This window comes from Sinohyriopsis cumingii, chromosome 2, assembly GCF_028554795.1.
Source record: "Sinohyriopsis cumingii isolate HCF-2022 chromosome 2, ASM2855479v2, whole genome shotgun sequence".
NCBI lineage: Eukaryota > Metazoa > Mollusca > Bivalvia > Unionida > Unionidae > Sinohyriopsis > Sinohyriopsis cumingii.
This window is the reverse complement of record NC_142962.1, coordinates 46,675,534-46,694,029: the sequence shown is the minus strand read 5'-3', so window position 1 is coordinate 46,694,029 and position 18,496 is coordinate 46,675,534. Positions and strand designations below refer to the sequence as shown.

At 37.3% G+C, this 18,496-nt stretch overlaps 1 protein-coding gene across 4 annotated transcripts in view; it reads right to left on the bottom strand.

Moving 5' to 3' along the window:
* LOC149804767 (synaptosomal-associated protein 25-like) overlaps positions 1 to 18,496 on the bottom strand; it is a 100,308-nt gene that overhangs the window by 49,146 nt on the left and 32,666 nt on the right. For all 4 annotated transcript variants that reach the window (XM_089944221.1, XM_089944197.1, XM_089944203.1 and 1 more), the window contains exon 3: positions 5,487 to 5,528. In XM_089944221.1, the coding sequence (XP_089800347.1) occupies positions 5,487 to 5,528 (42 nt within the window). The remainder of the gene's footprint in view (positions 1 to 5,486; positions 5,529 to 18,496) is intronic.

Below are 18,496 nucleotides of genomic sequence, written 5' to 3'. Positions count from 1 at the left end.
ATCATAATCAAACTTCATAAAAAGATAGAACCACAGGTGTGGCTTGTAATTTTTATTTGAGGTAAATCTGTAGAAGTGATGTATATCTATATTACATAAAATAACATTATTCCCCTTCTTTTATTCATGTTGTACGTTAGTAGTTTTCTTTGCACCTTACTATATGTAAATCTCTTTCCCCTCTCACAAACTTTGTACTGAGTGTTTTGTCTTTGCACTGATGACCTTTGACCACCTGACAATGATCTTGACTAATATGAAAGGATGGACAACCACTGATCACTGTGAAAATTGCACTGTGACAGTGAGTTTCCTGCAATTTTTGTTCTTTGTTCCCAAAATCTTACCATAATGCACCCCTTAGACACATATTTTAAACCCCCCAAAATAAGAAAAGTACACTCAATATTTATTTTTAGTGCATGTCTATCCCCATCTATGTTGGTACTAGCAATGGCCAAAGTTGTAAAAGGTGATAAAAATTAAGATGGCAATTAATATCAGTCTAAAACAACATATTTGGTCATTAAAACGTACAAAGTTTATGTTTTTCTGCCAACCTGAAATGAAAAGTCTTTGATATCCACTAGTGTAACATGTTTTCGAGCTTGAAGGCATACACACAGACTTAATTCATTTTGAGGTTGAATTAATAACAAATGGGACAAAAATTATGCAAATAACACAATCTGTCATTAAGTCAATTATTTATTAATTTGAAAAGTTAATTGTGATTTACCTCTACCCATCTGGAACAATTTTAATTTGTTCTGAAAACTGGTTGCCTGGATAATAGATTTTAATCAATTAGTGATTTTTCTTCTTGGTGAACAGTACACGAGTCCGTATGTGCAAATAGTCCAGATAATTATTGTCGAGATTATCAGTGTTCTAATGTATATAGTCGTTAAACAAAGGTATACAGAACTCTTGCAGACTTAACATGCTCTCCCGAGACCCTCATTACTCTAAATTAGTGAATATAACACATGTCCAAGTATAACTCACACTCATGTTTTACCTGCAGTTTATTATACTGTTTAAAAGAAGAGATTACCTGCAGATGTATACAACCCGCAGATTTTTGTAAAAAATAATAAACAACCAAAATCTGTGTTGGCTTTTGTTCATCATAAACATAGTATACAATACTAGGGTAAGTTGAATCATTCTTTCCGTTTACCAATGAACCACCACAGAGCTGATTCAACCAAACTGGGCCAATTTAAAATAAAGTTTTCTCACCCTAAGCTGTCTCAAACATTCCACAATGATACTATCTGTTCTATTTGTTAGAAGTACAACCAAAGCAGGTGCCTATCTGTTACTGGTAATTCTAAATCGATAATATATTCACCTACCCATAAATAATGGCATAAACTATACACCTTCCAATTTTACAATAAATAACACTATCTAATATTCTGAATGGATCCTGGAAATGTAAAATTCTTCCGGAAGTCAACCTGTCTACGGTAGATCCGAATCCAACTAAAACAGCAAATCAGACACATCTATGGCAATTAAAATTTTTAATAAACACAACATTGTAGCTCTTAATACATTAGTAAGTACTGAAATTGAAGATGTTGATTTTATTATGTTGTTCTTGTCTTCTTGCTATTACGTATGATCTTTAAACTTTGAAAAATTTAGCTGAAAAGTCATACATAGCTAATCTAATCAACATTAGACTAATTTACTATTTCAAACTCAACGTGTTGTTTGAAATAGAAAAGAGTCTTTTAAAATATTACTATAATGTGGTAATGGGTTATATGAGTAAAAATCAAATTGTATAACACTTGGATATATATATCCCACAAGAGAGGTGTATGGTATGGAAAAACTTGGACTGCCAGCATCTTACATTTACAATGTACACTACATTCTTCCAATGTAAGGTATTCATCATCATACTCGAATAGTCTAACTAAAGTGGTCCCCCACAATAAAATCTTTTAATATACTCTAGTCCCACCCCCAGTCTGGGTATTGTTATGATCCCATTAAATTGTGTGATTTTTCTGCTCTGACTACTTTTTAATTAATTCACCTAATTTTAGTTTATGGCTAACAAGAACCAATAACAATGCAATTTTCACATCATTGAGTAATCAATACCCTATTGTAATTTTGTAGGCACTATCAGGACATAACCTTTCTGGAACATCAACCAATACATATGTATGGCTACATCACTTATAACATGGGTCACTCGATTGATAGTGCTTAAAGGAGAGAGAAGTGTATACTTTCCATTCTAGTCTGTTCTTATGGCTGCATGTGGCCTGGTGAATAGCCACTGATAGTATTATCTGACTGGGTAACTCAAATGCCTGGAGAAGAGGCAACTATGTAGATACTATTACATAGCTGGGTGGCTCTAAGAGGCCTCTGATGAACAGCTATGTAGATACTATTGTTTAACTGTAAGGCTGTAAGAGGCCTGGTGAATTAGCTAACAATGTTGATTTATACTACTGCACAACATGGTGGCTGCATGAGGCCCAGTGAACAGCTATGTAGATACTATTGTCTGATTGGGTGGCTATAAGAGGCCTGATGAAAAGCTAACTATGTAGATATTACTGCATGACTGCATGGCAGCAAGAGGTCATGTGAACAGCTACGTAGATACTATTGTCTGATTGGGTGGCTGTAAGAGGCCTGATGAAAAGCTAACTATGTAGATATTACTGCATGATTGCATGGCAGCAAGAGGCCAGGTGAACAGCTATGTAGATACTATTGTCTGAGTGGGTGGCTGTAAGAGGCCTGATGAAAAGCTAACTATGTAGATATACTGCATGGCAGCAAGAGTGCATGTGAACAGCTACGTAGATACTATTGTCTGATTGGGTGGCTGTAAGAGGCCTGATGAAAAGCTAACTATGTAGATATTACAGCATGACTGCATGGCAGCAAGAGGCCATGTGAACAGCTATGTAGATAATATTGTCTGATTGGGTGACTGTAAGAGGCCTGATGAAAAGCTAACTATGTAGATATTACTGCATGACTGTATGGCTGCAAGAGGCCAGGCGAACAGCTATGTAGATAATATTGTCTGATTGGGTGGCATTAAGAGGCTTGATGAAAAGCTAACTATGTAGATATTACTGCATGGCAGCAAGAGGCCAGGTGAACAGCTATGTAGATACTATTGTCTGATTGGGTGACTGTAAGAGGCCTGATGAAAAGCTAACTATGTAGATATTACTGCATGACTGCATGGCAGCAAGAGGCCATGTGAACAGCTACGTAGATACTATTGTCTGATTGGGTGGCTATAAGAGGCCTGATGAAAAGCTAACTATGTAGATATTACTGCATGACTGCATGGCAGCAAGAGGTCATGTGAACAGCTACGTAGATACTATTGTCTGATTGGGTGGCTATAAGAGGCCTGATGAAAAGCTAACTATGTAGATATTACTGCATGACTGCATGGCAGCAAGAGGTCATGTGAACAGCTATGTAGATACTATTGTCTGATTGGGTGGCTGTAAGAGGCCTGATGAAAAGCTAACTATGTAGATATTACTGCATGATTGAATGGCAGCAAGAGGCCAGGTGAACAGCTATGTAGATACTATTGTCTGAGTGGGTGGCTGTAAGAGGCCTGATGAAAAGCTAACTATGTAGATATTACAGCATGACTGCATGGCAGCAAGAGGCCATGTGAACAGCTATGTAGATACTATTGTCTGTTTGGTTGACTGTAAGAGGCCTGATGAAAAGCTAACTATGTAGATATTACTGCATGACTGCATGGCAGCAAGAGGCCATGTGAACAGCTACGTAGATACTATTATCTGATTGGGTGGCTGTAAGAGACCGATGAAAAGCTAACTATGTAGATATTACTGCATGACTGCATGGCAGCAAGAGGCCATGTGAACAGCTACGTAGATACTATTATCTGATTGGGTGGCTGTAAGAGACCGATGAAAAGCTAACTATGTAGATATTACTGCATGACTGCATGGCAGCAAGAGGCCAGGTGAACAGCTAAGAAGTTATTTCTGCATGATGGGGTGGCTGCATGAGGCCTGGTCAATATCTAAATACAATGAATAACTTTACATTCATGAGTACCAAATTTTGAGATTTTGTAACAAAATTCATATTTAAAAGCACTTAATTTTGTGGATATATCATCTAAACATTCACATTTTTTTCTAAAAATTGATAAAAATAACAAGTGAAGATTAGCAGTAATACCCAAAGAGCCAAGATGTCCACTGAAACATCACTTTGGTTAGCAGTAAATATCAAATGAGACAAGTAGCCCACTGAAACATCACTCTGGTTACCAGTAATATCAAATGAGACTAGTAGCCCATTTTCAAGATGGACCTGTGGTGGCCATATTGAAAGTCAGAAGCAACCCAAATTTTCATTTTTATTTCAGTCCAACTTAAGAAGTCTTGCCGTGAAAACCACATGTAAATATGACTTACATTCAGAAGAAGTAGCAGTAACAACATTCCAAGATGGCCACTATGGTGACCCTCTTGAATGCACATGTGGCACTATTCTTCATTTAGGACCAACCAGAAATCAAATTAAGTCTTGCAGTAAAAACCCATGTCCATATGATTTTCCATTCATGATTAGCCACTCTGGCAAGCAGTAATATCTAATGAAACAAGTAGCATACTGAAATATTACTTTGATTTGCAAGCATTAACATGTAATGAGACAATCAACCCACTGAAATACCTCTTTAATTAGCAGACTTAAAATATAAGGAGATTTTCAAAAAGTTGTCCTTTGATGCTAAAGTGGCATTTACACATTTGCCAAAAGCTCAAAGATCAGTGCATACAATAATGTGTGTGTTTATCTGTCTGTCTGTGTAAATAAAGCCACTTTTCAACAATGGATGGTACTGACCATTCCACAGTCACAATGATTATATGTAGGTCAATGAGGTCATAAGAGATCTTATAGGTTAACCTCACTGTATAGGCTGACCAGAATTACCTGGGTTTTATTATCTTTCATTAACTCAACAGGTCAAATGGTGTGCATGCCCTTCAACAGCTATTGGTACAACCCCCTCCCTATTAGTATTGCAATGACAGGATAAACTATTGGCCTATAATGGTGTTTTGCAGAGTTAAGACAACATTATGATCATAACAATATCTTGAATATGTATCTGTATCTTGTTTCTAATTGAACAAACAAAATAAATCCATCAAATGACGTGTTACAAAGGCATATTAAACTTTCATTTATGTCAAGGTTGCATTTCTCTGGCAGAAAAAAAGGACATTTGGAAATGGCACAAGAACTAATAATAGCTCAAAAGTTTTTGTTTTAAATCTTGTTTTTAGGCCTAATTCAACATCAAATAATCCATATTAAAGTCATATGTTTACCTAACCTATTCATTAATTTGGTGATAGGAGGTTCAAAATATATTGAATGAATGTAAAATCAATCCTTATAAATAATTAAGAACAGTAAATTACCTCTTCACACAACTGTAACATACGCCTGGTACTCTCCAAGGACTGAAAGACAAATATAAATAGTTCATTATTTATCTCATGAAAACAGGATATACTTCTCCAGGGGACATGCAGTCTCCTGTCTCACAATTACTTATCTTGATGACCTAGCAGTAATTAAAATTCATAATTACAGTATTCATGAAATGTTTACAAAATTCTATTACTAGTTTATATCAAACTAATCAAAATAAAATTGGTCTTATGGCTGAATTCTATAATTTCCAGAATGTTATTATCATTTGAATACGAATACAATTTTCCAAACATAATATGTGTGTGTGTGTGTGTGTGTGTGTGTGTGTGTGATTTGGATTTTTAACGTAGCTTTAACAACTTTTCAGTCATATTGCTACAATGTCTGCAGCGTGGCAGTTTATAGTGATGTCCAGCACTGGGGCATCATGCCGCAGATGTGTAGCACAATGTCCCACCCAGTCACAGTATCCTGACACCAGGCCAACCAGTCCTAACACTAACCTCTTAATGCTGAGTGCCCAGTGAGGTAGCTGTTAGTACCATTTTTGTAAGTCTTTGGTATGACTCGGCCGGGGATCGAACCCACGACCTTCCACATCCGAGGCGGACGCTCTAACCACTAGGCCACTGGAGCGGTCTCCAAACAAATAAAAGTGATCAAAATGTTTATTCACTAATTCTTGCTTTCATCATAAAGTTTTTCATTCTGTTGCTGTTTCTAAAAAAAAAGAAACTATGATGAATGAAGAAATGTGTGTCCTAAAGGCTTCTGACAAACAAGTGACTCTAAAATAAAAATTAACACTTCTGTTTCTCTAATGTTCTCACCCCCAACAAAGCACAATGAAATTTATTTTGACAGGTGTGTACTACATTGATTCAAACAATCAAATCCCCTTGGCTTTCAAATAAATCTGTTAAATGTAAACTTATGAATTACTTGAAAAATGTAATTGTAAATTTACTTCAAGGTTGGCATGTTCAAAAAGCTTTGATTGTTGTCCAAATGACTTCTTTTCCTCCGACTTTTGCAGATCAGAAAGTGCCAGTTTGTCACAGTTTTCATCACAACGTTTCATGTGTCTAGAAGAATCTGTGTAATATCCTAGCTACCCTGCACAACCTGTAGCATCCAGTTACACAACTATACTATGCTCAGCAATACATTTAACTTTAAATCTGCTTCTCAAGAACACATAAGCAGATTCATGATTTTCTCATTTTCACCAGTCAAATTCCATTCAGACAAAGCTGGGGCATTAAGTGTTTTGTCATCTAATGCACTGCTCTTCTCCTTGAAAGACAAATCAATCTGATCTCCGAAAATTGCCACAAGAATTAAGTAATCAATTCTTCTTGAATTATTAGAAAATAAGAATGACTGCACACAAAATTCCAAAAGGCATTCACAGCAAATTCTGAAAGGTAGAGTATTCTGTCTTTAAAAGTTAAGATTTAAATCAAACACAATAAATTTTCCTTGCATATTTTTCTTATCTCACGCCTGCATCCACCAGTACCTAACAATTAGCTAGAGTGGAAAATGTACTATGTGATACATGCTCATGTTTCAAATTTCTCATTCAAACTGATGACTTTGCTAGGATTCCAATTAAAAGATGACATGAATCTCTTCAGATATTTTCCTCATGAATAACAGCACTTTTTGATGGAAATTTCACAGATCATCACAGAAATTCTTCAACTGTGTAAAACAGTAATCAAATTATATTCGTAATTTCAACTGCACTGAAGAAAAACATTAAACTCCACATATATAAATGCAAACGAATAAAAAATGTGTGTGAGAGACAAAAGTTCCTGGTCATATTACAGTATGGCATGAAACTAGAATTTCAGAGTGGTATCCAATCTTCATCTTCTCAACACAAGATCAGCAGCAGCAACCAGTATATCATTAAAGATTAAATGTTGTGCCAATTTCTTGTGGCCCAGGTGTCCATGGAATGGTAATTAAGATGCAGCTTTAGATCCATTTTAGGGATCCACATTAATTTTTAAGATCACTTACCCAGTCTGGCAAGTTCATGCATACCCGGTAACCTAAATGTGCTAACCAATTCATTACCAGCCTAGACTTATTCTGGGTCAGAATCAAAAGAAAATTAAAAGTGTTAAAACCTGCTACATGACTCAGTTACTAACAGTCCCATTTATTTAATGTAACTTTAGTTAATACAAGTCCCTTGAAGGGGCTGTTGCTCTATTGGCCAAACAAAATTCACTGGATTTCAAGACAAGACCATTTCTTCCTTTCACCTGTTGAGTGTTGAAAGGACTCATGGTACTAATTCAGTTCCCACAGTAAACCTATGCAAACACCATGATATTAAAAATTCAATAACTTAAAATTTTTGAGTGCTCATGATCAAACCTATATTTATCAATATAGATGAAACCCGGATGTCAGCTTCTGTGTAGAGAAAAGGTTATGAGCCACAGCATTTTCTGGACCTGTATGTGTTTGAAACGTGCTTTCAATTCTGCACCAATAAGTCAGGTGCTAATTTTAGTAATGAGTGTTCCAAACCCAAGACCGTTAAAGGACTGAAATTCCATCAATAAAACAATGTCTCTTTTTTTCACTTACAACTAGGATAAGCTCTCAAAAGATTCTTTTTCCTAAAACATAACTTACATTATTAACCAATCCTGGACAGCCAAACCCATCTATACCATATTGTATGTTCACCCATTTCCAGGCTGGTTCCCATTTTTCCATATAATTAGTATCGTATGTCCTGAAAGTATCTCTGATAATCTTCCATGATACATGATTTTCAAATCAGCTGCTGTGTTGGTCATAATTTGAAGTCAGAGTGGCACCACTTTATTTTTCACCAAGCAGACATCTGATGTCTTAAGGTGAAAACCCCATTTCAATATGACTATCCGTGCAGGGTACATGGTGATGACAAGATTTTCAGGATGGCCACCATGGCTGCCATATTGGATGTACATGTATGACTGGCATCATTTTCATTTAGGATCAACAAGGTATCATTAAAAAAAGGTTATCTGTGAAAAGTCTTTGTTGATATGGCCCACCTTTTGGGAGGAGCTGAAATAACTTCATTGAGGGTCGATCTGCATAATTTTCGTTTTGGATCAGCTATCACCAAAGAACTCTCTTGATGAAATCCCAATGACAAAATGACTTTCCATCGAAGAGGAGTAGCAATAACAACAATGTCAAGATGGCCATCATGGTGGCCATATTGGACATCAGACCATCATCATTTTAATTCAGAACTAAGAAGACATCTTAAAAGTCTTCTGGTGAAAACCCCATGCAGGTATGTTTGTTTTTGGAGAAGCAATGATAAGATTTTCAAGACTGCTGCCATGGTAACCATACTGGATATCAGACCGACACCATATCCATTAGGACTATCCATACATCATTGGTGAAAACTCAATGTCGATATGACCAGCTATCAAGGAAAAGAAAGACAACATGATTTTCAACATGACCATTGTGTTGGCCATATTGGTGATCAAATCAGCACTCTTTTCATTTACAACTACCTAGATATCATAAGAAGTCATTCAGTGAAAACTTAGACATTGATGTGAATATTCATTCTGAAATAGTAGTGATAAAATTATTTTCAAAGGACACTGCTGTGGACATAGCACCATTTTCATTTAGGACCAAAGAGACATGATAAGACATGATAACAACCTTATGTTGAGACATATCCATTCAGGATTATTAATAAAAAGATTGTCTCCTTGAGTAAGCTACAACTGATGTGTCCTCTGTAGAAAACTCTTACTTTATTGATGTACCCTTGAAGGAATATGAACATCACTCTCAAACTGTTGATGTGGAAAACATATTCTTCTCAGAACATGAACCCTGAAGAATACCGTGTAACAAATGTTTTTTTTTTTGTTCCTGGGCAGTAAGTGTTATTTCTGAATTGCTTGTGCCTCAAAAGTATATAAAATGGCAATTATTCCCCACAAACTTTGCTTTTGTGACCTGGACAGTGATATTTTGAAATTTACCTATCTTTCAGAACATTCCAAATGGATTCAGTGCTGAGTCAACTTTGAGTAACTTCTAGAGCTAACCAGTAATATAAATAGTAGTATAAATACAGGGGCCTTAAACCCACCAGTTCAGTTTAGATCCAGCTGCCTAAGTGGATACATATCTGCATTTTTCTGAGATGGCATCAAGAGGCTGCAAGCATCCAGCAGATGCATTTTGCTATGTCTATGCCCAATTTATCAAGACAAGAGTGAAACAGTACACAGTGGAAACATCTGCCAAGATGTGTGAGGCCTACAAGGCATATTTTGGTATTGGGATCAAGACAAACCCTGGGCACCCCATTTCCCCTGCAAGCACTGTAAATAAAACTCTGGAAAGTATGATGGACAACTGTTGCTTGGAATTTTGTTATAAAATTTGTGAAACTTTTAAAACTAAAAGCTTTTAATTTTAAAATATTTTACAACTTTCAATGTTATTGAAAAAATATATCATATATGAAAAATGTTGCGAGAATCTCTTACACATTAGTCATGGGTGAAATAAATGTATTTTTTATAGAATGGTACAGAGGGGAAAAGAGAGCCATGAAGTTTGCTATCCCAAGAATTTGGCGAGAGTCAAACTGACCACTTCTGAATGGTGGACCCTTCCAAACATCGGACTGGCAAGAATGCACTTGCTATCACATATTCGGACCTTCCTTCATCCATTGCCCAGGTGCCACACAGTGCCTTGAGCTCCCTGTACCCACTTCTCTGGCAAAAGAGCAGCCATCTTTAGAAGAGAGAAGCAAGTCAGACAGCAAGGAAGACATTGTAGGTCCAGATGACCATTTCAGAGGTGGAGCTCAGGAGAGAAACCCATACTATCCTAACCAAAATGATCTCAACGACTTGATCAGAGATCTTGGTCTCACAAAGCCCAATGCCGAGCTTCTGACGTCTACACTCAAGCAGTGAAACTTGTTGCATGAAAGTGTGCAAGTCGCAGATCAGAGGAAGTGTCACCAAGCTTGTTCCAGCTTCTTCATACCTGCCAACTTCAAAAAGTCCATCTCAGTTAGGCAGTTGATTTTTTTCCGTAAGATTGACCAGTTTTCAGTAAGGTGTAAGAAAATATCAATAACTGCTATTGTAAAGCTGGAAACATTATTAAAAGTTTGATGCATTGTCGATAAGCATTATGTTCAACTGAAAATGAGGCACACAAATTCTAGTTCCAAACTCTATGCAGCTTAACGGCTTGTTGCTATCTCTCAACTTTACATCATTCTTGGAAATTCGTTTCCATTTCACATGACAACGGCAATCATATCTCCTGCCATGAGACATACTCAAGTTGGCACATGATGTCCAATAAATGTAACTGTGTCCTTTCCAGCTTTTATTCACAAGAATCTGAATACTCCTATTTATTCATCTGTGTTGATTATTAACACTTTTCTAGAAGATTATTTTCCCTTTCATCTTAAACATGTATCGCTTTCTAGATACCATTTTTTAAAATTCTATAATCAAGAATTTGATCATGCAGACACTTTGCACAAATAGGTGCAGTTTAAAGAGTCTGGGGTGCTGCTGTAAAGTTAGTCTGGTTCCCTGACTAATTTCACTAATTCTAAGATGAAACCTGGATCCAAATAAAATGCGGATAAACCAATTATCTGGATTTTTCAGCTACGATCATTTTTCCATAGTTTTTGCTAGTATGCTGTAAGTCTGTATTTTAAGGGTAATTTTCGTACGACTTATGGCAAATCGTAAGAATTGGCAGGTCTGCTTCTTCATCCGTCAAGATAGGCTCTACTTCTGCCACAATCTGACCAGTCCGTTCGAGGTAATCGGAATCACCTGTAACTAGAATGAGTGGTGCCTCTTCACTGACAACTCATCCAGGAGCTTCAAAGCCATGCTGCTCCATAATGGGAACAAGTACCCATCTCTTCCCCTGGCTCACTTGGTGCACCTCAAAGAGGATTACAACAGCATCAAGACCTTGCTGGATGCCTTGAAGTATGTTAAGTACAACTGGAAGGTCATCAAAGACTTCAAAATGGTGGCATTCCTGATAGGTCTCCAAGGCGGTTTTACCAAGTTTCACTGCTATCTTTGCCTTTGGGACAGCAGGGACACCAAGGTGCACTACAACAGGCAGAACTGGCAACAGTGGACTGAGTCCTCTATGGGGAGGAACAACGTCAAGTGGGAGCCACTGGTGGACCCCCAGAAGGTGCTGATGCTACCACTGCACATCAAATTGGGCCTAATATGAAATTTGTCAGAGCTCTAGATAAGGCGTTTGCAGCCTTCAAGACTTCTTCCCAAAGCTGTCCAAGGCAAAGGTCAAAGCCAGTGTCTTCATCAGACCACAGATAAAGAAGATCCTGGGGTGCAATGAATTCCCCAAGAAGCTCACTAGTAAGGAGAAAGCAGCTTGGAACAGCTTTGTCACAGTGGTTCGAGGATTCCTGGGCAATCACAAGGCTGAAAACTATGGGGAGCTGGTTGAGGCTGGTGAAAAAGTATGGCCCAATGGGCTGCAATGTCCCTTGAAGTCCATATACTTGATTTTCATCTTGATAAATTCAAGGATTTCATGGGAGTGTACTTGGAGGTGCAAGGTGAACGCTTCCACCAGAATATACTGGACTTTGAATGCTGCTACCAAGGACTGTATAACGAGAACATGATGGGAGACTAAATTTGGGGGCTGATTCATGAAAGTGATTTACAGTATAATCGTAAATCTTGAAAAACTTCTAAATCTTTTGTGATCATTTTTGTAATACTTTTGTATAAATACATTTTAATTTTGATTCATGTTTTCTTCTTCTGACTTTATGTAAACGAAAAGACAAATTCGCCCATTTTATCATTGGAAATAGGTAAATTTCAAAATATCACTGTCCTGGTCACAAAAGCAAAGTTTGTGTAGAATAATAGCCACTTTCTATACTTTTTAGGCATAAGCAATTATGAAATAACACTTACTATCCAGGAACAAAAATTGTTACATAGTGAAATCAGTCCTTTCAGTTCTAGATAGCATAACACCCTGAATCTGACAAGTCTGTGAACAGGAGTTTTGTTTGAGGAAACATGGACTCTGGTCAGAAACTGGCACTGATTAGTCCACCAAAACAGATGATGATGGGACTCTACACCCAGATAAATCTGAGCATTCAGAGGGGTTCCAGTGCAGTCTGCAGTTCGCCAAAGGAGAAAATGGAGAGGAAACAAGTACAGCCTGTCAAGGGAAATCAATTCTATTGCGGAGTACAATGTCCCCAGCAGAGAAAGAAAATAATGAGCTGCCAACATGGTCATAGTTATCAGCATCTCCAGCAGGATCTTAACTACTCTGTTCTGAAGGACAGGGACTAATCCTGTTAGTGAGGAAATGAATCCTCATGAAACCTTGCGATTTAGCAAGCTCCAATTTCTCTAGGGTTTGGAGAAGACCCAGCATGGTCATTAATGACCTTAAATGGGCTAAACAACCTCTGGACTGCATGATTGTGAAGAACATGGGAGAACTAACAAAAGAAGGGTGATTCTGAAACCAAAGCTGGTATGCACAATTATGATAGAAAGGACCCAGTCATTGACTGATATGCCAGACAGAACCTCTGAAAAGAGGTCTAGCCTGGCATCTATGGGATAAACACTCTTGGGTGTCCACCCTTGTCTTTCTAAAAGAGGATTGATGCTATGACATGCACCACATGGCTTTAAAGAACTTTGCCAATGGACCCTGTGGTGGGTCAGAATGATTTTGTTTCTTGGCCAATTTAACGGGCTAGGAGCAGATGTGTAGGACCAGTGTTGCTAGTTTCTGAGATACTGAGAAGCCAGTGGGAGGATGAGTCCAATGAATATAGTCTGTTTCCATAGAAGGAGCCCTCAAAAGGATCTTACCGTGTTTTAGTAAGACCTTGGATGTGTCCAGAACAACATCAAAATGGAGGTGGAGACATTCCACCAACAAGGCATGGACAAGGATAACACATGCCAAAATGTTTGAGTTGCTGCTTCAATGAAATGATAATGGGTGATAGAGATTCCACCCTCTGTGGGCTGAACGGCATTGCTGAAAAGTGGTCAACATGTGATGCTAAGATAACTAGTGGCCTAGCCTTTTGTCCTAAAGTTTCCAGTGTATACATTGAGAGGCAGATCCAGGTCCCCATGGAAATATTCACCTGAGTTGCTTTGGAATCAAAAGTGGGATGTTTAATTGACGAGGAATGGGTATGAAACACATAGCTTGTTGCAGAGACCAAGGGTCTCAACATGGGGTGGTTGGGCTTCTCTCTTCTTTTTCTGAAAGACATCCCTTGCATAGTTGAGCAAAGTCCTGGCCATAATATTAAACCTTTGGGAATGGACCTTAATTGTAACAAAGTGAGGAGCAACATGAGATCTGGTGGAAACTAGACCCCCCAAAAATTTCCAAGTCTGAAAGTTTGGGAAACAGATCACTGGTCAAAGATGGTAAACCTCACTTTGTCAGAAGACTGGATCTTGTCCTCTTCAACCTCCTTTTTTTCTACATATGGGAGGCAGGGAACCTGAAGGAACAGTGTGTATGAAACAACAAGGGCAGAAAGGACATCTTCATCCCATCTCACTGTGCAATCCAATGTAACTCTGTTGCAGGGGAGATAAGGAAGTAGGTTCAATCTTAATCTGAAGCCCCTGATCTGGAGCTAATGGGCTCTCTCTAGTAGTATGCTCCATAGGTGGGGAAGACAGACTCTCTACTCACATGGAGCATTTTCAGGAATAAGGCCTAATAATCTCCTTCTCTTCTGACCCAAGGTCATGAGAGAAATATGTGAGGGATGTGTGTTTGTTGTGTGTGTGTGTGTGTGTGTGTGTGTGTGTGTGTGTGTGTGTGTGTGTGTGTGTGCATGTGATGACCAAATGCCCTGATCCAAACCTCCTCCCCAGCATGGTGTCAGTATGACAATTCTAATTCCCCAAATGGATGAACTTGTATTCTGGGGAGAAAGGGAATTTAACTCAATCATTATCCCCTTACTGAATAAACAGTGAGCCCAGTGACCAGTCAGTGACTGGTGCCTGGAACTCGTTGCCCAGTCAAAAACCAGTCAGACCCTTCCTATATCTGATAGACTTAGATTTGAGCTATCCTGTTATTGGATGGCTCTATCCCACTGCCAACATCAGGCCCCATGGTATAAAAGGGTGCCATCTGACAAAACAGACTTACTCTCAGGCCTGGCAGAAGAGAGAGGGTGCTGCTCCTCCCTCAATGACTAATTTAGCAAAATAAGTTTGGTAAGATTGCAAAAAAGAAGGAAATAAAAAGGAATACTATCCAATACTAATTCACATTGAGTAAAAATGTGATATATGAAGATTCATTACTGTAATAAAACAACAAACAGAATCAATATCAGTCCACAGACTAAATTTGGCAAGGATAGGGATATTTACTAAAAATCTACCCAAACTAGAAATACATTCTCAACAATAATAGTTATGCTAACAAACATATGGGGTATAAATGTAAATGCAAGGCCATACCAGACATAACCAAAAAATGCTGAGAGAGAGAGAGAGAGAGAGAGAGAGAGAGATGGGGGGGGGGGGGGGTAATGCAAGCAGAGAAAAACCCTGATAGGGGTAATTCCAGCATAAAACGAACTGGAATCATGATTTAAAACACAAAGTACTCATCTTCAAGCCCTTTCTTCCCAGTTAGTTTAACATTATGTAAAATCCTTCAACACAAACCCTGAGAAAACTAAATACTATACATGTGTAAAAATAAAACAAAATGTGTAACACCTCTGTACAGTAAACAACAGTCACTTTTGCTGAAGTCTTAGTAAAAAGGAAAACTAAAATACTGAACAAAGTACAGCAAATCTTGCAACCAAGATGAACAAAATATCACTACACTTAAAACAAAATACCTACACCTAACAAGAAATGACAATTGCTATTAATTAAACTATGATTTTTAGATGATTTAGAGAACTTTTATTTGAAGTAGGAAATTCCCCCACTTTATTGTCTGCTATCATTCAAGCAAGATACCTGCCATGTGCAAACAGGGGACATTGCACTGTTTAAATATTGATGCTATAATTTTACTCAAATATAGCAAAAGAGAAAGACTGCAAGAACTCTGTGTTTGTGTACTAAGGAGATTTTAAGTGATTTTGTGGTTATAGACACCAAGTTACACCAAGACAATCCTGTTTAAACGACAGCTACTGTGTGAAGGAGGGAATTTGATGCATGTCAGGCAATGGGGAAAAAACATCATACATCAATACCAGGATTTCTACCCTTAAATTATTAGAAAGTACTATTACTAAAATAATATGTAGGATCATGTCCTCCCCACCATATTTCAAACAATTCAATCTAGTGAACTTTCCCACTGAAATACATATTTCCATATGACTGAGATGGATAATACATAAAGGTCAAAAAGTGAATTTATCTTACTTTCAATATTTCCTTCTTGAATCTCATCCTTTTCTGCATTGTCTTTTTTAAACAATATGAGTGTCACTCAAAATGAGGCTCCTCAGCAAACAAATGGAAAAGTTAATTAAAACCTGGATGACATTCCCAATTTTTTCACAAAGATTGTTAACAACCAGCTTATCATAACAGTCCACATAGCCCAGGAAAATCCTTACTCTTTGAGGTGCCTGCTAGATTCACGAATTTCATAAATTCCAGTATACATCATGCATTTACAAAACTTATGGTAGAAACTACTGGATAACAGTGATGTTGTATACAACAACCTATCTATTTATACAAAGATGGGATGCCAAACCCTGGCTAGATTAATTCTCACAAACTCTTGAAGACAAAGATTTGTATTAGGTAAACTTTTCACCTGTCTTGTTATTAATATACTGTGGGTTGAGGATTAGATAAGGATTATTATGTTTATATTCAATCTCTGTCTGGGTTCAGAGGGAATATACCTACTGCAGATACCAATTTTAAACTGCATGGATTATTTACTCACTGTCTAAATTCAGTTTAGAAATAATGCTGCTGAAAATTAACTATTCTGTGTGACATTCTTAGAATTTTAAAGTATTCTTTATGTGCTGAAAGCACAAACAGACTTAATACCAGACATGAATAGTATTAAGTAACAGTGTGCTTGTTTTTTTTACCTTTATGATTAATCAAGTGTATTGAATTTTTTAAAACTGTAAACCAAATACAATGATGTGTATTCGAAAAGAAACATTTCCAAAAGGGATTCACTAATTTGGAATATGTATTATTCCTTATCCTCTGTTTTGGCACCTATTCTGAAGTTACTGCATAAAGGGAGATGGTATTTCTTTTACACAGTTAATCCTATATGAACCCTTCAAGTTCTACCATCTAACTTGCTGCACTATGGCTGACCCAAGACTTATAAATGAACTCAGAGGACCTCGTGGAATAAAAACTCTTAGCTGGTGTTATTTGCAGACATTTATCTATGTCTAGTACACAAACCAAAATGCAAACACCCAAATTATATAATCAAATTATAGCCAAATATACACTCTCCACATACACCTTTGTAAGATTTAATGTGTGCCAAATTTCCAAAAATGTTGTATTAAGTGGGAAAATAATTGTAACACATTTCCTTAATCAGCTCATTAATTCAAATTTATGCAGATTAATTCCAATTTACATTGCAATTACGTAACTCATCATAATCACTTTACACATACTAAAAGAGCTACAAAGTTTGCAACAAATGGTCACAAACCTAAATGTGTGGCTATAAAGGGAAACTTGCTGTCAGTGATTTATGGTAAGTCTACAAACACATCTCTCCATCAATAATTATTTCTTTGTTTCAATGAGAAGACAGCTGGATTGTTAACATCTCCCTTGGGGTGGGGGTGGGGGGTGGAGTGGCAGAGTGGCTACATATAACTCCATATTTAACAGGATTCAGAGCTACTAAAAATTAACAGCAAATACAGATGTACCCAACTATTCTACAACAAGATTTAACTAAATTTATCAACAAAGTTTAGAAAATTATATACAAGTGTATCTTCTCATCTAAGACACTGACAACCACAATGCCACCTGAAATAACTAAATTTGTCACTATAATACATACATGTTTGCATGTACTTGCAATCATCCAACAAGTGCATCGGTGGTAATGAACCATACCAGATCTGAATTGTTTCCATTCTTGAGGAAACAATTTAATGTCAATCTCAATTATACAGCATTGATAGGCCATATGTTTGTTCCATTATATCCTGTACACATACCGCCCCGGTGGCCTAGTAGTTAGAGCATCCACCTCGGATGTGGGAGGTTGCATCTCAAACTTTGCCCAAGTCATACCAAAGACATAAAAATAGTATTAACAGCTGCCTCGCTAGGTGCTCAGCATTAACAGGGTAGTGTTAGGACTGCTTGGCCTGTTAACAGGATAATGTGACTGGGTGGAACATTATGCTACATGTCTGCGGCATGATGCCCCAGTGCTAGACATCACTATAAACTGCCATACTGCAGACACCATAGCGATATAACTGAAAAATGTATTAAAGCTACATTAAAAGTCCAAATTGTATACACACAGATATCCTGTACACAAAATTCATGAGAGCTTTACCTAATAATTGCAAATTGTTTTTGTATATACAATTTTGAAGTAAATGCTGTGGATCATACCCTGAATGCATGCTGGCTGCTGGCATACAGACTATCTTGTCTATTTATGAAACAAGGAATAAGCAAGAAGTTGTGAATGAAACAATGTTTTATGCATTCAAAATTTCTAGGTAAATCATATTTGTTAATCCAATCATAGAAATAGCCAAGGTAGACCAAACAGACTGCAGTTTCATTTCTGGAAAGACATTTCTGGTGAGCAAAGTGTACGATTTAACTGTTACTTACTGCGCTGACACAAACATATTTTTTTTTGATGC